This window comes from Rhineura floridana, chromosome 9 (assembly GCF_030035675.1).
Source record: "Rhineura floridana isolate rRhiFlo1 chromosome 9, rRhiFlo1.hap2, whole genome shotgun sequence".
Classification (NCBI taxonomy): Eukaryota; Metazoa; Chordata; class Lepidosauria; order Squamata; family Rhineuridae; genus Rhineura; species Rhineura floridana.
This window is the reverse complement of record NC_084488.1, coordinates 105,594,725-105,614,662: the sequence shown is the minus strand read 5'-3', so window position 1 is coordinate 105,614,662 and position 19,938 is coordinate 105,594,725. Positions and strand designations below refer to the sequence as shown.

Genomic DNA, 19,938 nt, shown 5'->3' with positions numbered 1-19,938 from the left:
TTAACAACCTGAAAGGGGTCTGCTGAGCCACTTGGAAGACCAGCTGTTGGCAACAATCAGGCCACTAGTGCTGAGAGCTGGCTTTCCAAAGGGATGGCACTCAGGATCAATCAGCTGATGGGCACCAAGAGCAATCCCCTTTGAAGTCAGTTTACAAGCAGAATGAATACCTAGCACCAGCAAACAGAATTCAAAAAGATGGGTCTCGGCACCCATCAGCTGATCAGCGCTTAGAACCCCATTGGCTGCACTACGGAGTCCCTAATGGGGAAATCCCTACCGCAGCCAATCCCAGTGGAGCTCCCTGTTAGCATCAGTTAGATAATCAGCTCCAAGAGTGTCAGGCCCAGGATGTGACTCAGGAACCAGACCAACGATTGTAGTTAATTCGTGTTTTATTAGGGTAATGTCCAAACAAAGACTGCGTTTTCTCATGAAGCAATACAGGGATACAGGTCCTGTGGCATTGGGAGAAAGTTGACAGAGCAAGGGACTTCTTCCCGCCTGTTCTTTAAGAAGGGGCCAAACGGGCACGCAATCTTTCGCTCCTCCTTAACTGCCCCTCAGGTACTGCCTGCCTTCCCCCCCTTCTCTCCTATCTTTTTAGCTGTCTGCGTGTGCGCGGTGAGGGGGGAAGCATCACCCCCTCCTCTTCTGAAGTTTACAATTCCAGGATGGGGGATAGGGGAGGGGCTGATGGTAAACTGCCTCCCCGCTTTTCGGCTGTGAGCAGCCCTCCCTCTTCCCCCTCTTGCTCTGAGCCTGAAAGAGGGGGAGGCGTGAGAATGTCCAGGGAGGGCTCAGGCTCCCCGTTGCTAAGCGACCTTATCACTGGCAGTTCCTCTGTTTCGTCTTCACTCCAAAGGGGGGAAGTTCCTCCCCCTTCCCTCTGCCATCCATCCGAATACTCTTCTCCCAACTCTCCGGGATCCAGCTCCCCGGGATTGGGACCGCAGCTCTGCCTTCCGACAAAGAGGGAGCCCCGATTACCAAGGAACAATTGGAAGCACACTTTAAGCTTTCAACTGTTCCTTTGCAGCCATGTCTTTATCTGCTCCACACCTGATGTGGGGAACAGGTGGACATGGTTTGGGGAAAACTGCCTGCCAGGTCTAGTTACACCCATGGGCCAGAGGATCCCCATTGCAGATGTATAGGATTGTAGCCATGCAGCCCAATCCTAACCATGCTTACTCATAAATCAGTCACACTGATAAATCATAAATCAGTCCAATTAAATGTGGATAAGACCACAGGCTAAATCTGAAGAAGTGTCAATTCTCCCTTTGTTATAGGTCCTGCATTCAAGACAAATACTTCTACAGACAGGACTGATCCCAAATGTCAGAGAAAAGATACTTAGCTACATTTATTCTTTGATTGCTTTTAGGTTCCTGAACACATGTACCACCCAAAATGTCCATTATGTACAACAGGGTCTTCATGGAACAAGAACAGCCTGCGCCCGATATATTTTTGCGTCAAGAAATAACGACTTCATTTGGTGTGCAATAATAATTGATCTAGCTAAAAACTAATTTAACAACTAATTTAACAAGATAATGAGATTAGGCATTGGGCTTGCATGCATGTTATATTTAATGAGAAAGCAGGATGCAAAGAGCCACAAGAATGAATTTATACAGCTGTTTTATATCATCAGATCAATGGTATCTCTCAGTGTTTTCTTCTTCATTGGCCAGCAGAGGCTCTCCAGGGTTTCAGGGGTCTTCCCCAGCTCTGTCTGGAAAAACCAGGGATTAAATCTGGGACTATCTGCATGCAAAGCATGTGTTTTACCAGGGCCGGCCTCAGACATGCCAGGGCCCCTGGGCACAAGCCTGCCCCAGGCCCCGACGCTCCCCTTCCATGATTCGTGGCAGGATCACTGCCGCGAATCACACGCCCCACCATTCCCTTGCTTAACCTACCTTTCTCAGCTGTTCTGCGGTTGCACACAGCGCTGCCCTTAACAAAGATGGCAGCCGATGTTGCCCTAAGGGGCTGAAGCCTCTGCCGCCATCTTGGCTCATGGCAGGGATGTGCATGTGCAGTACACATGCGTGCCATCAGCCCCTTAGGGAAACCTTGGCCACCATCTTTGTTAAGGGCAGCGCTGCATGCGCAACCACAGAACAAGATAGGTTAAGCAAGGCAACGGCGGAGCTCTGAAATTCTTGCCGTGCGATCTGTGGCAGCTATCCTGCCGTGAATCGCGGAAGGAGAGCAGAGGGGCCCCTAAGGGCCCCCTGTAGCCCCAGGGGCCCTCTGCCAGTGCCCCACCTGACTGTCCTTTGGAATCGGCCCTGCGTTTTACCACCTAGCTAGATGTTTTTGGATTGGTTTTTAAAGACTCGTATATAAAACCTGTTGGTATGTGTGTACTTCTATTAATATTAGGGCCGACCCCCATGAAGGAAAAAACACAGAGCAAGTTATCCACTACCTGAGCCTAACACAAGACCACCTTCCATATCACTGTGGGCCTTTATGTACCATGTACTATGCCTGTATCCATTTGTTTCCATGAAATTTAAAGACCTAAATTAAGTTTGATACCACTTCCCCTGTAAAAAAAAAATGAACTGGCATCCAAGATACACTTCAGTCCAAGCACTTTGTGTCAAATAAGCCTTAATGAAAATTACTGGTGCTTGCTTCTAAATAAGGCCATAGCCTAGCCTTAGCATGCTTAGGCTATAAAGTACATTCCACTGAACCTGGCCAACATTACCTCCATATGATGTGCAAGTTATGCATCAGAATGCATATTAAGTCAAGTGTTTTTAAAGACCCAAGAGCGAACAGATTTATTATTTATTAAGTGGCAACTGATGGAACAACCGTTTTTTTAAAAAAATAGTTGTTCCATGTTCGGAACAGCCTTCAGGAATCCAGTCATTTTACCTCAACAGTGCTGTCCTCTACGCATCTGTTCAAAAGTTAAATCCCGCTGAGTTCCATGGGACTTGCTGCAAACACAATGTGAACAAATCTACTGGAAGGTAATTTTTCAAATTATTTCTTTGAACAATATTTTCAGCTGAGCAGGCCCAAAATAATGCTAACTTTATAAAAACAGATTTTTAGCAAGTCCTTGTATACATTAAAATTGATGTTTTCCCTCTACACAGCTTCTAGCCTTAACCTTCAGTAGAAAAAACACTGGCTGTGACATGAAAAGTAAATTCTTCCTCTTCCTTCTGTTGCTGAACAGAAACATAGTTTGTACTTACCGTCAGCAGACAAACGAGCATGTCCCACGTATGCTTTATCTATTTCTAAAAATGCTTTGATCAATACTAATTCCATGTTCTGTTCCTCAGTGAGAAAGTCTCTGGAAAAACAAGGAATGAAGACTATTAAAATTATCCACACGGGAGACAGTACAAAAGCTCCGATCCATGGAGCACTATGCATCAGGTACTGAAAAAGAGATGGCAGGTGCAGATGGTATCAAATTTCTGCATCAGCACCATCCTGCTGCCTATTTCATGAACAAATGACTGGTGTGATCATATGGAGTTGGTGGGGACTTTGTAGATCATCTGTTGCCAACCTGTTCTCCTCCAGATGTTTGGGACAGCTCCCATCAGCTCCAGCCATCACAGCCAGGAGGGTCATTGCTCAGTGGTACAGCCATCTGTTTTGCATGCAGAAGGGTCCAAGTTCAAACCCCAGCATCTCCAGGTAGGACTCAGAATGTCTCCAGTCTGAAAACCTGGAGAGCTGCTGCCAGTCAGCATAGACAACGTAGAGCTAGATGGACCAATGGCCTGACTTGGTAGAAGGCAGCTTCCTCTGTTCCCACAAGGACACCAGGTGGGTGAAGACTGATGTAGGCCACCTAGCTCAACCTCTTGCTCCCCGGACAAAATCCAGAATTAGAGCATCCCCTGCAGATGGCCCTCCAGCCTCTGTCTGAAGACCTCATAGAATAGTAGAGTTGGAAGGGGCCCATAAGGCCATCAAGTCCAACCCCCTGCTCAATGCAGGAATCCAAAGCATTCCCGATAGATGGCTGCCCAGCTGCCTCTTGAATGCCTCCAGTGTCAGAGAGCCCACTCCCTCTCTAGGTAATTGGTTCCATTGTCGTATGGCTCTAACAGTTAGGAAGTTCTCCTCCTGCAAGTGAGAGCCTAACACCCCCTTAGGTAATTGTTTGTTGAGCTGCTCAGACCATCAAGACCCCCCCCCACTCAATTGAAATCTACTCTCCAGTAACTTAAGTATTAGAACTAGTACTGCCCTCTGGGGCAGCAGAAAAAAAATCTTTGCCCTTTTCTATGTGGGCTGATCAAGCCAACTATTCCAGTCATTTATTCAGGAAGCAGTGTGCATAAATCTGATGCAGAGCCTACCATCCTGTTTGAAGCCCCAGGTGCTAGGTAGGCGTCGAAAGAAGTAAGACAGGGAGAGGACATCCTGCACTGCATCTTTTTTGCAAATGCAGCACTGCCCTCCGGCAAGTGTGACAAGCGGCCAACCCTTCTCCTAAATTTAAAGATGTAGAGATGGGCAAGAATTGTCCGGCAATCCCCATTGCTCCCTGCTGGCAAGAGTCCATTCTATGGCTTCTTATCTGACCCTATATTAAGCACAACATCCACCAGCACTGAGTAGAACAGGGCCCCCCAACCTTTATGAGCCCAGAGGCACATTTGTCAATTTAAGAAACTGCTGTGAGCATCACAAAAGGTCCATTTCACAGAAAGAAAAAAACAGAACTCCTACCTAACCCACCCAAAGAAACAGGCAAAACACCAGCACAAAGCAAATGAAACAGACAAAAAAATCAACAAATACCCCCCCAGACAAGCACTCCCCCAAACAAAACAAGCCAAAGACACACAATTTAAAAAATGGGAGGGAAAGGGAATATTGGCAGGTGCCAAAGGGGGTGTCTGAGGGTGTCACAGCACTCACAAGCAGCACGTTGGGGACCCAGAAATAGAATATTCACACACAATCCACCTAGCACAGGGTGTAGGTTTTCAGTAGACATTCTCCGCAGACCACCAGCCAGCCGATCACAGGGAGCTTCCTGTGAATTCACTGGGGGCAGTAACACAAGATGTCCAAAAGCTGTAGAGTCTCTCACCCCCCAACTGTAAAAACAGCCAAATGGAAGGCCAGTGTGTACTCACCTGATACATTCCTTCATGTGCTTATGGCAGAAATCCGCTACCGCCACCCCACCATGCCCATCGAAAACCGCAAAATACAGGACATCGTTGGTTAGCTGGGCATAATCAAAGCGATCTTCATTTTCTTTCCGCTTCCCGATGTGGCTGGCACAGCCCACATTTGACAGGCTGATCTTGGGGATTGGCTTCCCATATTTTATGCTTGGGGGAAGGAGGATGGGCTCATCGATGCGGTTGTCCCAGATACCAAACGAGTCCCACGTGGCAGGGCGGCCGCTACCGTCCAAGTCGAAGCGAGACGTTCTGCGTTCGGTGGTGGAGCTCTGGCAAACAGCCGTAGACCGCTTGTCGTCTTGCAAAAGGCGAGATGTTAGCAGAGCGCTCCTCCTTACTTGGTGCCCTCCATTTCTAAACAGATTTATTACAGCAGCCGTGGACATAACTTGGTTCCACAGATGTTGGTGGAGAACAGAACCGTGGGAAGCAGGTCTTGGAGGGTCCCCAAAATTAACAGACCTGGCCAAGAAAGAAATAAACAGAAAGAGTTTGCGCTGACACTTCCTATGAAGTTAATAAATATTAGCAGCTGGAGGTGAAAGAAGTGCTGGTGCCTAGAACAGATGTGAGGAACCTTTGGTCCTCCAGATATTGCTGACGTACAGCTCCCATCATTGCAGCCTTGTTACGGCTGACAGGAGTGGTAATTCAGCAACATACAGTGTGGAGCGCCAAAGGATCCCTACACCTGGCCCAGAACATAGGAAGTTCTATACAGAGTCAGATCATTGGCACATCCAGCTCACTATTTTCTGCAGGACTGGTCTTCAAGGGGTGGCTCAGGACCCACTACCAGGTCGCGGCTTGATCTAAGGCAGCCTTTCCCAACTAGTGGGCCACCAGATGTTGTTGGACCACAATTCCCATCTTTCCTGACCATTGGCAATGCTGGCTGAGGCTGATGGGAATTGTGGTCCAGCAACATCTGGTGGCCCACTAGTTGGGAAAGGCTGATCTAAGGTGAGTCACAGCATCAGCACTGTGCAAATATATAGCAAAAAAAATGGATGCATGTTTGGGTTGATTGTATTTATTTTATTATTATTTATTACATTTATATCCCACCTTTCCTCCAAGGAGCTCAAGGTGGCATGCATGGTTCTCTTCCTCCCCATTTTATCCTCACAACAACCCTATGAGGTAGGTTAGGTTGAGAGACTGTGACTGGCCCAAGGTGATCACTGCTGAGTGGAGATTTGAGCTCTGCTCTCCTAAGGTCCTAGTCCAACACTCTGACCACTACACCACACTGGTAGGTCTAAGTCTGAAAAGGTTTAAGACTGCTGTTCTACAGTGATCGGTAACGGCTCTCCAGGATTTCAGAGAGGGTCCTCTCCCAGCCCTACCTGGAGATGCCCAGGACTGAACCCGGGTCCTCCTGAATGCCAAGCAGATGGCCCCTCCCCTGCAGTGACTGCACTTGATGCCCTCTCTTCTGCAATCAAACCTTTGTTCCAAGGGGCTATCTCAGATGATGTTCCAGGAACAGGAAAAGTGGTAGTGCCTGAAAACTATGTTTAATAATACACGAAGAGGAAGTTTCAAAGGAGAGGCATATTGTTTTACCTTGTTACCAGCTGAGCACGAGACAGCACTGTGACACAGCTGCAAGAAAGGCTAAAGCAATGTTTAGGCTACATTAATAAAACAGAGCTTCCAAGTCATAAGTAGTAATAGTTCCACAATAGTGAGACCTCATCTGGAGTACTGTGTCCAGTTCCAGGTGCCACCCTTTAAGGGCGTAGACAAATTAGAACAGATTTAGATAGGGCAACTAAAATGGTCAGAGGAATAGAAAACAATGCCTATGGTTAAAGAAACTGGGTATATTTAGCATGAAGAAGAGAAGACTGACAACTGGCTTTGCTGAGTTATGAGTCCAACAACATCTGGAGGCAAACAGGCCCCTCACCCCTGCTTTTAACAGTCGCCTTAGTCATGTGAGTAACTTTTAATATTTCACTACTTCTCATTCAAAACTGAATGAAAGCAAATTCCTGTCAGTATACTCTGTCAAATGCTAACTCCCAGTTGATGAAAGATGTGTTTGCTCTTGCAGCTTTTGAAAGTCAAGTGTACAACAGGCACAATCTAGTCACAGCTGAGTACTTTTATTTCCCAGTAATATCAGCAGCAGCACATATTTAACTCACACCCACCAAAAGAAGTCACACTTCAAATGCTCACCTTCAGCTATATTATAACAGGGCTACATTCACACCAACATTATGGATTAATTGAACCCAAAGTGGTTTTTTTAAATCATTAATTTATTTAATTTATATCCTGCCCTTCTTCCCCAAAGAGCCCAGTAGAGCAAGCACATCTGTGGAAAAAAATACAATTAAAAGATAGGCTATTTAAAAAAAAATTAAAAAACTGGTTTGAGTGCTTGACTAGGACCTGGGAGACCAAGGTTCAAATCCCTACTTAGCCATGAAGCTTACTGGGTGACCTTTAGCCAGTCACTATATCTCAGCCTAGCCTACCTTATAGGATTGTTGTGAGGATAAAAAGGAGAAAAGGAAAACTATGTATGTCACCTTGAGCTCCTTGGAGGAAAGGTGGGATACAATTATTTTTATTCATTTAAATCTAACTTATTCACTTCTTGCAATTTTCATTTCCCAGCATAGGTCCCTGGAGCACATTCTTCCACCTACTGTTTAGGAACAAGCAAAAACAAAGGCAGACTGCAGCATTTGATGAGCAGATTCTTAGGAAACAAGGAGATTCCCAGCAGGAGTATGAATTGGTAGATTAGTGTTTGTCAAGCTTTTGCTAGGTGAGGCACTTGCAATGAATTAGAACTGGGGGCTCAGTTCACCATTTCATCCAAAAGAGGTTTGGTTTTATTCTTTCAAAAGAGAATTATTTGCATAGCACTTTTGAGCATCCAGAACACATCACACACACTGTCTCATAGCAATACTTACAATGACTCTGTAAGGTAGGAGCATATTATTCCCACATTGCAAACGAGATGTTGAGCCTAAGAGAGAGATTTGCCAAAAGGTTGTCGGCCAAAAAGAGATTTGAACCAGGGGACTCCCCAATTAGTAACTCACTCTTTCAGCCACTACAGCAGTGCTCAAGAGGAGCCCACCTGTGTGCTGCTACAGAAGTCTTAGATGCAAATCCTGTTAAGAGGAAACAATTCAACTGCATCAGCAGCAATTTTGACTGATCCAGTCACCCCTGCTGCAGGGGGACGCCAATTAGAAGGAGCCAAGGTCAGGATAACTAGTTACACAGAGATCCAGCATGGAACCTCATCTGCAAATGGGCATTTTGGGGCTCAGAGTTACATCTATTAGCGGAGCCGGTTGCCATTTTGGCACACTAGCTCCAGTTATGAAACCACCACAGAAGTCTTTAATTATTAGCTTTACCTTCTCACGGTATCCACTTCGTGAATTACTGCAGCAGACAATAGAAGTCTTAACAGACGTAGGGAGAAGGTCTTGGCGAGTTTCAGCAGAAATTACGTCAGCACAGAGGAGTCATGGATAAGTAGGGATCAGATGGGGGCAAAGTGGGGACTGGAGGCAGGTAGCCCATGACAGGATCAGGAAGAAAGACCCCTGAGCCTAGGAGTTCTGTGAACTAGACTTGGGGCCTGCAGTCATGGTGGTTTCATAACTTGTATTAGAGTGCCAGAATACCAGCCCTGGCCTTACTTTAGAGAGGGGTGGTGGGCTTTCTTTGTCTATCTAGTCCAGGTGTGGGGAACCTTTGGCCCTCCAGATGTTGCTGAACTACAACTCCCATCAGCTGCACCAACCATGGCCAATGTCCAGCGATGATAGGAATTGTAGTTCAGAACATCTGAAGGGCTAAAGGTTCCCCACACCTGCCCTCGTCTCTATTGTGGGCCATGGGCCCAAGACTTCTTGGAAGCTGCTCCCCCTGCCCCCCAGGAAGAACCTCATGGCAAGCGGCAGCCTAACCCGATGCCATCAGGCAGAGGAGGAGAAGTTGCAGCGAGCTTCCTTTGCTCCTCCCTGCCAGAAAGGACACTTAGAAAGGTGCTTGTGATGATGCGGCCAGCAACATGTCCTCTCGACCCTTGCGCTTCTTAAAGCTTGCCAAGGGGGGTTGACAGAGTGGATCCAGGGTGTGGTCAATGCATCATTGCGGGAGGGAGTGGTTCCAGCTGCCCTAAAAGAGGTGGTGATCCCACCGCTCCTGAAAAAGTTCACCCTGGACCCACTAGTTTGTGACAACTACCACCCAGTCGCAAATACCCCCTTCTTAAAGAAGGTGATTGAGAGGGTTATGGAGCAGCAACTGCAAGAACTCTTGGATGAAACAGATTATCTTGACCCATTCCAGTCTGGATTCAGGTCTGGTTATGGGACTGAACCAGCCTTGGTCGCTCTCATGAAAGACCTGTATCGGGAGAAGGACAGGGGGAGTGAGATCCTCTTATTCTTACTTTATCTCTTGACTGGTTTTGATACCATCGACGATGGTATCCTTCTGGGCCAACTTGGTGAGATGGGTATTGGAGGCACTGTTTTACAGTCGTTCCGATCCCATATCCAAGGTCGTTCTCAGAGAATAGCATTGGGTGATTGTCTTTTGGGCCCCCTGCCAGTTGTGCTATGGGGTGCCGCAGGGTACCATCTTGTCCCCTATGCTGTTTAACATCTATATGAAGCCCTTGGGAGCAGTCATCAGGAGATTTGGGGCAAGGTGTCAGCAGTACGCTGATGATACCCAGCACAATTTCTCTGTAACATCTGAATCGGGAGAAGCCATGCAAGTCCTAGACCACTGCCTGGACTCGGTGGTGGGCTGGATGAGGGCCAATAAACTGAGTCTGAATCCTAGCAAGATGGAGGCGCTGTGGGTTGGTGGTTCCTGAGTTCAGATAATTGGTCAGTTGCCTGCTTTGGATGGGATTGTACTCCCTCTGAAAGAGCAGGTCCGTAGTCCAGGGGTGCTCCTGGATTCACCTTTGTTGCTAGAGGCCCAGATGACCTCAGTGGCTAGGAGTGCCTTTTACCAGCTTCGGCTAGTAAAACAGCTGCGCCCATTTCTGGACCCAGACAGCCTGACCACTGTTGTCCGTGTACTGGTAATCTCCAGGCTGGATTACTGCAATGCGCTCCATGTGGGGCTGCCCTTGAAGTTGGTCTGGAAGCTGCAGCTGGGGCCAAATGCAGCGGCGAGACTGCTCACTGGGGCAGGGTATCGCCAACATGTCACTCTGCTGCTGACAGAATTGCACTGGCTACCTATTAGTTACTGGGCTACGTTCAAGGATCTAGTTTTGGTGTACAAAGCCCTATACATCATGGGATCAGGATACCTGGAAGATCATCTTATCCCCTATATACCCAGTCAATCACTGTGCACTGCAGGTGAGGGCCTCCTGCAGACACCATCTTGTCAGGAGGCCCGTTCAGCACAACATAGGAAACTGATCTTTAGTGCAGTGGCACCTACCCTTTGCAATTCCCTTCCCTTAAATATTAGACAGGTGCCATCTCTGTTATCTTTTTGGCGCCTACTGAAGACCTTCCTCTTTCAACAAGCCTTTGAAGTAGATTCTTATCCCAGTCTGCATCTGTGTTGGAATTGCTTTTATAAACCGTTTTTTTAAAAAGATGTTTTTAAAGCTTTAAAAAATGTTTAAGGATGTTTTGTTTTAATATATTTTAAATATGTTTTTAGACATTTTAAAGTATTTTTAGTGTTTTTGTTTGCTGCCTGGCCTCCTACTGGGAGGAAGGGTGGGATATAAATCTAATAAACAGATAAATAAAAGAACTTCCTAAGTAAGAACTAGTGGCTGAGTTTCCTTTTTTTTCTCCTCCCTCCCTATCTCTTTCCCTTGCGTGCCAGGTCTTTTAGACTGCTAGCCTAAGGGAAGGGACCATCTTATTATTGGTACTTAAGCTGCACTAGGAGCTTTGTTCAGTTGAAGAGCAGTGCAAAAATAATTTATTAATAATAAATCAATGTATATTTATTTATTTTGCATGTCATTCTTTAAAGAAACCCCACAGAAGTTTATACAATTAAACATTAAATATAATTTTATCTTAATGATACAATGACAGGCAGTGTGATGTAGTAGTTAGAGTATTGGACTAGGACCTGGGAGACCAGCATTCAAATCCCCATTCAGCTATGAAGCTTGCTGGGTGACCTGGAGCCAGTCATCTTTTCTTAGCCTAAACTACACAGAGTTGTTGTGAGGATAAAATGGAAAGGGAGGAGAACCATGTACACCAGGTTAACAAATACAATCAAGACACGCAAATATAATCAACATTATATGGTCCCAGGCTATGGTCTGAAGGCACATGAGACCAGCACCCTGCTGAAGCTAAGCAGGGTCAAGTGTGCTCAGTGCCTGGATGAGAGACCACTTGGGAACGACAAGTAAGCCACCTTGGGTTTCTATTATGAAAAGTAAGGCAGGGTATAAATGTAATAAATAAACAAACATGCAAAATACAGAAGCAGATATAAACAAGCCAAAAAACCATACTGCTGCAGAAAACAATAGCAACTACTTACAGCAAAGTTTTTGCAGAGTCCCCAAGGCTTACGAAGGCCTCTTTCCAACACTATGAACATAGCCAATATAAAATCACAGTTATTTCTTTAAGCATTCTGTCCTATTTCAAGAGAAAAGTTCATCCTGCCAGTGGGGATCTCAGCTCGATGGTGGAATTTTCCACCTACAGCTCAAATGAACAACTTTAAGTGGTGGTGTGCACAGCCAGCAGCACCTGAAGGGTTCGAACAGATTAAGCAAAAGTTTTTTTAAAAGCCACACACGTGGAGGTGGATAGATTAGTGCAGTGACCTTGCTTCAGAATGTTTGCAAAAAGCTATCAAGCATTACAAATGGAAATTCTTTGAAACCTGGAAGATTCCGGGAAGGGTGACTTAGCCTGTGCCTGCTTTTGAGACGGGCTCCTGCCTCAAAAGAAGCTTATTCAGATATATCAGTCAGTTTTTTCTTTTTTTTTTGACTGATTAAACTTCTCCCGGGTAGGGAGAAACGAAGAGATTAACCTCAAAGCCTATTTTTGTTGGGACGACCAGATCTCATTAATTTATGGGACGAGGTCCAGCCGACGAAGGTGGGACGGATTTTCAACAGCAAGCTCTATCTGTTAAAGCGAACGTTCATCTTATCTTCTAAGAGAGAACGCACTAACAGGCAAGCACCCTTCTTTCTATATTTTTCTTTTACTTGACTTAAATTGTTGCTGTTTAAAAGAGATTTGCCAGATTGATCGGTTTTTGACATCTCACTGGGGAGCCGTAACTTCTCTCTGCTACGCACTAATTAATAGCTTATCTCTGTTTTTGTTGCAAAAAGCTGTCCTGGATTTGCATTCTAAAGATACACACAGAAGAGGGATTTCTATTCCAGATTTTTATTTTGAAAAATATTATACTGTTTTGAGACTACTCTCTTTTTGGTCTATTTTATTTTGACGAATCTGTTTCTTGACGATTGCCATTAATTGCTTCGATCCTGGGAACTGCATTTTGTTTACTTAACTATTGGAGAGATAAGGCTGTCTGCTCTGTTTATACTGTGATGTCACCAAGTTTGGAGTATTAACCCAATTGTTGCTGAAATAAGAAGTGGTTTTCCTATATTTTTCTTTTAAAATGGCAATTAAGAAAGTGGCTGAGAATCTGGAAATAACTATGTTTCAGAGAATAATGAATGAGATTGAGATAACGAAAATTGAATTGAGTAAAATGAAGCAGGAGATTAAAGATATAAGGGTCCCTGTGAGAGAGGTGACCCTGGAAGGGGTCCCTGTGAGAGAGGAGACCCCGGAGATTGGAATAGGGGTCCCTGTGAGAGAGGAGACCCTGGAGACTGGAATAGGGGTCCCTGTGAGAGAGGAGATCCCGGAGATTGGAACAAACGTGGAACAGGAACAAGATTTGGAGTCTATGGACTTTAGAAATAAAATCTATTGTTTGGAACTCAATGTTATCTCTGAAGAAATTAATGAAGATTCTAGAGATAAAGTTATCAATGGCATGGATTATCTTCTGGACTGGAATGATGTGATGGAGCCCAATATAGAGAAAATCTATGGAATTAACTGCAGCCATGTGACAATGGAAAAACTTTTAAGAGATGACCCAGTGTATTTTGAAAAAAAGAACAGAGATATGATTTTACAGCAGTATTTCAGCAACTTATTCAGAATGGATGGCAAGAAAATATTTGGGGTAGAGGTAATTCTCATCAGACTCTTATTATATGACTATGGCTTTGACAGCAAGATTATTATGGAATACTGATAATGGAAGATTGGATATTGAAATTACTGGACTTAACAAGACTACTGAAGATGGAAGATGGAAAATGGAACTAATAGAGATAATAGAACAATGGCTACTGAAATTACTGAACCTAACAGATTCTGATGTGATGGATTAATTGAAATGTTTATTTTGACTATGGTTATGACAATAAGATTATCATAATTAGTAATGAGATGGATTAATTGATATGCTTATCTGGAAAAAAAAAATTGATAGATATATTTCTTAAAGAATTGAAACCTCTCTTTGACTTTTTGTGGAAAGAATAAAGTAATGTTTATGAGATTTGATGATTAAGTAAGATAACTACTGGAGGAAAGTGATTTTATAATATGACTTAAGAGACAGGATTGCTATATATTATAGACTTATAACTGATTTGATCTTTGACAAATGGGAAGTCAATATTTTACTCTTTATTTTTTTTTTTTCTTCTTTTCTTTTTTTCTTTTTGTTTAACTATTTTTGATTTTGTTTTTTGTCTTTGAATGTTTTATGATTTTGTCTTGTATGTTTTATGAAAATCTGAATAAAAATTATTGAAAAAAAAAAAAGAAACCTGGAAGATTTCTACAGTTAGAATCACTCCCTTCTAACCTTAGCGTGAGAACAAAAGGATAATTCCTTTGTGAAAAACTGCATTCCTCATTTGGGGGCAGGAGCACAAAATTACTACCCTGTTAATTCTCTTGCTCCGTCACCTAAACTGAACACTAAAACTAGATTAGACTGTTTTGGGTATTTCCAAAGACATCGTTGGCCGTACAAAAGCAGGTTTCTTTTTTCACACATGCCAATTATTCATAGTTATCTGATACAGAGAGACAACTCCTCTGCTCCTCTCCTGGCACCATGCTGCCCTGGTGCACTGAGTGGAGGCTCGCTTGGGCCACGGGGAGCGCGCCGTCAGCCTCGAGCAGTTCTGCGAGGCCCTCGAGGCCCACACCGGGCCCGCCCAAGCTGCCGCCACCCAGGCCCAGAGGAGGTGGAGCAGGAGCAGGAGGGGAAGCCCCCACCGCCGAGGAGCGAACCCGGAGCAAAGAGATGCCCCTGTGGTGACAACAGCATGGAGCCAACTATGGGATGGTGGTGAAGAATGCAGGGAGAAAGGAGCTGGAGGACACAGAGGCAGCGGTAGAATGGACATGAAGAACTGGAGCAGCAATAAAATCTGCACCAGCAGTTGGAATTTACAGGCGGCTGGGAAAGAGGGCTTGTCATCACTGCCCTCCTTAGCATTTCCCTGTTGCTGCTGTTGGTCTCTTCTGGAGGAAATAAAAGGCAGCCAATTGTAAGTCATCTAGCTGGTGAGAGGAGGACCCTTCTGCTCTGAACTGTATTCAAAACAGGCTGCTGAGGCTCCTTCAAGTGCAGCAAGATGAGGACCTGAAGTTCTATTGCCTGTTAGCTCTGTTTGCTTTGTACTTATGTTTGTCTAGATTATTTCTCTCGTAATACTGAATGTTTGCTAAATTGTTTTTGTCCTTTTTGAATGCATTGGTTGCTTTGCAAACTGACTTCTTTCCCCTGCCTCAATGTTTTGTATTTTGATATTTTGAATGTTTGTTGTAAGCCGCTTTGGGCACAGCTCACTGTGGAAAGGCGGCATATAAATATACTCAAATAAATAAATAAACAAACAAAGGCTTTCAGAACATCTCAGCAACCAAAAGCTATTTACAGCACAAGTCCCAGTTAAGAACACACTCGCATATACAATTGGGAAGCTCATGCACTTCTAAGGATTTGCATGGCTGTCACTGCAGCATCAGAATCTGGATTCAAAGCAAGATCAAGCAGACAATAGGATGCTCTGTATAGGGTTTATGGGCAGGGCTGGAAAAATCACAATAACTTATTGATTGATATCCCGCTCTTCCTCCCAGCAGGAGCCCATAAATCTGATGTGTATATGGATGCATTTGTTGAAACCTGTGCAAAGAAGTCACCAACACATCTAATGCTGGCCCCAAGTACTTATTTTCCCAGCCCTGCAATGAGACCAGGATTAACACATTAAAATGCCAAGAGGCAACAAGAGCTTACAAGCCACATAGGGATGGGGGAGATATTTGATTCAGTTTGCATTTAAAGGCAAACCCATCTAATTTGCACTTCCTGAAACAATGCACAAACCAAAACATAGCCATGCTTCGAATTTACAGTTTTTAAAATTTTGCAATGCAATTCTCCAGCCAAGTAATGTCTACAAAAGTGCATATATTCGTTGTTAACGTACAAGATATGTAGAGGATGGTGGAGTAAGGGAGCAGCACTTACCTGACCTCCCGGCAGCAGACTCACTGCTGTTTACCGGGAGTAGAAATGTGAAGGCCTGGGGGCGGAGGGGGGAGAAAAAAATGGGGGGGCCATTTCCCCCAAAATATTTCAATTTTTTCCCCAGGCCTTTACATCTCTAACTGGGAGGAAAAGTGGGAGGGGCTAGGCTGCAGGGAGGTTGGCATTGTGCAAATGCACTGGTAGGAGTGCTGCATTGGCTCCACTGGTGTATTTGCACCAGTGCCAACCTCCCTGCCATCTTGCCCCCCTCCCTCTCAATAAGCAGCAGCAGCCCACCTGTTGGGAGGTCAGATCCACCCCACCATCAACTACTGTGTATATGTACATGTGTGCACACACACTTACTTAACTAGACTGTAACGGGCACGTTGCGTGTTCCCAAGAATTACAAGATAGGACTGATGTGCAAGAGTGCTGCAGTGGACAGCACCCTGGACTCAGACAGGAGAATTTCCTGGATTCAGATCTCTAGTCTTGCTTAGCAATGAAGCTCCCTGAGTGACCTTTGGCTAGCTGTCTCAGCCTAGCCTACCTCACAGCACTGCTGTAAACATCAAATAAAGGGAGAAAAGAACGAGAGAGAGAAGAGGCCAAGTATACTGCTTTAAGCAATTAGGAGGTTGGGCATAATTTTTATTTGTTTAGATACTTATATAAACTACCTTTCAGGAATTAACTCTCCTAAAGTGGCTCACAATATACAAAAAACATAAAATCCATTTGTAGTGCAATTACAAACCATAAAAGCACAAAAGCACTCTGGAATGGCAATGGGCAAGCAGGGCTCGATGGGAAGATCTCCACCCTCACAATACATTACTATTTTGAGCATTCAGTGTGAGATCCCCTAAACAAGCAGACTGCCTCAAGGAAAGATTAAGGCCTTATCTGTACTATACATTTAAAATGGTGTCATACCACTTCAAAGAGTCATGGCTCCCTCAAAGGTTCCTGGGAACTGTAGTTTGTTAAGGATGCTAAGAGTTGTTAGAGGACCCCCTAATTCCCTCACAGAGCTCCAATTCTCAGAGTGGTTTAAAACCAATCCCTCTTCCCAGGGAACTCTGGGAATTGTAGCTCTGTAAGTGGAACAGGGCTCTCCTGTTATTTATTTATTACATTTATATTCTGCCCTTTCTCCCAGAAGGAGCCCAGGGCACCAAACAAAAGCATTAAAAACACCTTAAAACATCTTTAAAAAACAACTTCAAAGACATCTTAAAAACAACTCAGCACCCTTCACAAATGACAATTCCCAGGATTCTTTGGGAGATGCCATGACTGTTTTAAGTGGTATGGTACTGCTTTAAATGTATAGCGCAGATGGGGGTCTCAGAGTTAATTTATCAGATTTTGGAGGGCCCTTGAATAAAGTGCCTTGGGGGGGGAGGGAACTCCCCAAGAGGGCTGGCCTCCTTGCCACCATCATCACCTCTGCCCATTTATTTGCCCTCTTCCTTTGGGCACGATCCAGCCAGCTGCCTAGGAGAGAGCAAGGCAAATGGGGGCTGTGGTACTTTCTCCTTGCTCTTGACACATTTGAGAGAAAACAACTGGGGGGAGGGGCGGGCTCTGGGTAGAGGTGAAGGAGGAAGCCAGTGACAGGCCCCTGTTGAAGCGTGGGCCACGATGCCAACTCCTGACACCAGGATGGGGGGGAACAGACTGTATCCTGCAAATATTAAAAAGGCACACACATGGGCCTCACGATTGCGTCAGGCAAACTGGAAGAGGTTTTCTCCACCAGAGCCGATCGAAGCGAAGACACGCCTCCTTGCGTGTAAAGGGAGAAAGGCAAAAAGAGAAGCCGATACACGCCTCTCCTTCCTTCCTTCCCCCGCCCCGCCCTCCAGCATTCCCAACGGGATCCCGGGGAGGGGACCGCTCCGGCGGCTTAAACTGGGCGCTGCCGCGTTCCCAAATAGAATCCCCCGGGCCCGCGTTCTAGAATGCGGCGGCTCCCAAGAAATCCCTGCCGGCGTTGCGCAGCCCCTCGTCCAGCCCGCCTAGAATTCTTCTTGAGTTCCAGGCAGGCAAGCGCCGTTTGCACCGCAGCCGGCGGCTTCCTTCCTGACGATCCATCCAGAAACAGCCGCCCCTCATGTGCACCCTTCGGAAGAAACGCGATTGTGCATTGTCAAGACCGGGAGGGAATGGCCGCTCCGAGTTCAATGTCATGCGTTTCCCCTGCATAAGAAGAGCCGCTCAAGATCAGACCGAAGGCCCATCCAGGAGTCCGGGGGCAGGGCGGGAATTGCTTCCTAAAAATAGCTCCGTTGCAAAGTTACCATGCGCACGCATTATAGCATATCCATATTGCCCTGGAGAGAAGCCAGCAAGAAGCACGAGCTCGCTTCCTCCTTTAGGGCAAACGAACCATAACAGAGCAGCCTGGGGATTTAACGACGCAACAAAGGGCCTGGGAATTTTTTAAATTTATTTTTTAGGAGAGGAATGAAAGGCGAAGGGAAAACATCACAGGCCTCTCATGGCAAGTTAGCTGCTACATTTAAGAACTTAAACCAGAGCGGCCTAAGTGAAAAAAACGAGCAGAGACATTTATGAAAGAGAGGTCGATAAAATAGCTATTTTTCATGGAAGTTCAAATGGAACCCCCAGATTCAGGGGCAGTGTACCTCTGCACGTAGGTTCCTATGGAGATCAACAGCGGGGTAAGCTTGAATCATAGTGGCTAAGGAGGTCCCTGGCTCAAATCTCGCCCCGCCATGAAATCACGCGAGGTGATCTTAAGCAAAACCACTCTCTTTCAGCCTCAGTCCCCTATCTGTGGGGAATAAGACTAGCTTACCATACAGAGTTGTTGTGGAAACTACAGAGTGAGCGCAAAAGGGCTCTGAACCCATGGATGCGCTATACAAAATAAGATTATAATAATAGCAGCTCCTTGTAGGTTTTCTTAAAGTATTTGCCTGGCTACTGAAGGATCGAGGGTATTGGGCTTAGACGGGCCTTTGGTCAGATCCTGACAGGCTCTTATTTTTTTTAAGACAGAACTATCAAGGAATGTTCCCATAAATCTAGGCAGCAGCGTTCGTAAACGTGGAGAGATGCAATCCCAAACACGCTGACTTGTGAAAAAGACCCTGTTGAGTCCGGCGAGTTTATTTCCCACGGGCAAGCGCGCACAACATCAGGCTACATGCACTAGCTGCAGGCATCATCTACACCATTTACCCCAAGGGGCAATTAATTTGCATTAATGCAACTTGGAGCAACTCCAGAGCCAATGGGTTGAGCTTTGCAAACTGACCGCGCAATAAAGCCGAGAAGTTAAAAAAAGGGGGGGGAAGAGAAGGAAAAAGAAACCCACCCTCTTCCTCGTAGCGCACCTCTAGATCAAAAACTGAGCAAGCTAAAGATGCATCGGCAGAAAAGTCTGAAAGATGCAGTTGGGCCAAACAGCGTTTTGGAACGGTTCGTCACTGCGCCCATGAGCAATCCCTGCGGCTTCCTCTAAAGGAGAAAGAGCAGAGTAAGTGCCGTGGGCCCAAAGAGGATGCATGAAAAGCAGGCAGGGCCACGCTTTTGCTTTCTTTTACCTGGCAAGGCTTGCCTTACAGGAGGAGATACGCAGCAAGGCGGCTGGTGCTGCCTCTTCCCGCTGGACTCCAGCCCTTTCCCCGCACGCAGTAGGAGCAGCCCACGACAAACCCACCTCTCCCGGCGAATTCCCGAAATATTTCCGTTGCTCGAAATGGCTCTTAGTAAAAGGCAGAAACCTGATCCGGCGAGTAGTGTGACAGCTTTCCTGCCCTATAAGGGCAGGGCCAGCCCGCCTCTCGGCCCTCCGCGAGCCAATCGGAGCGGCGGAACCGCACGAGCCTCCTGCCTTCCCTCCCGTTACGCAGCCAGATTCGCAGCGGAGTGGGAGGGCTTCGGTGCACCGGGCGTGTGATGCAACGCGGTGAAATGACACCATTTCTGCCTATGGAGAAAAGCGCCCTCTGTCCCCACCCTCGGCAGGAGCCAATGGCAGCAGCACATAGATTTGTTTCACTCCCTGTGACGGATAATATATTTGTAGGTCACTTCAGAGAGGTGGAGGGGAGGATTAAGGTGTCGTTTGCAAAGCGTGGCTGCAAGCCAGCGA

General features: G+C 45.8%; 1 protein-coding gene across 2 annotated transcripts in view; it reads right to left on the bottom strand.

Annotated features, from left to right (window-relative positions):
* PPM1K (protein phosphatase, Mg2+/Mn2+ dependent 1K) overlaps positions 1 to 19,600 on the bottom strand; it is a 39,728-nt gene extending 20,128 nt beyond the window's left edge. Inside the window, exons 1-3 of one of the 2 annotated variants that reach the window (XM_061583052.1) lie at positions 19,504 to 19,600; positions 5,148 to 5,663; positions 3,237 to 3,337 (exon numbers count right to left, since the gene is read on the bottom strand). In XM_061583052.1, coding sequence (XP_061439036.1) covers positions 3,237 to 3,337; positions 5,148 to 5,587 — 541 coding nt within the window. In that variant the 5' untranslated portion in view covers positions 5,588 to 5,663; positions 19,504 to 19,600. Of the gene's footprint in view, positions 1 to 3,236; positions 3,338 to 5,147; positions 5,664 to 19,387 lie in introns of both variants that reach the window. The other variant, XM_061583051.1, reaches the window with a different exon arrangement.
* Between the last annotated feature and the right edge of the window lie 338 nt (positions 19,601 to 19,938).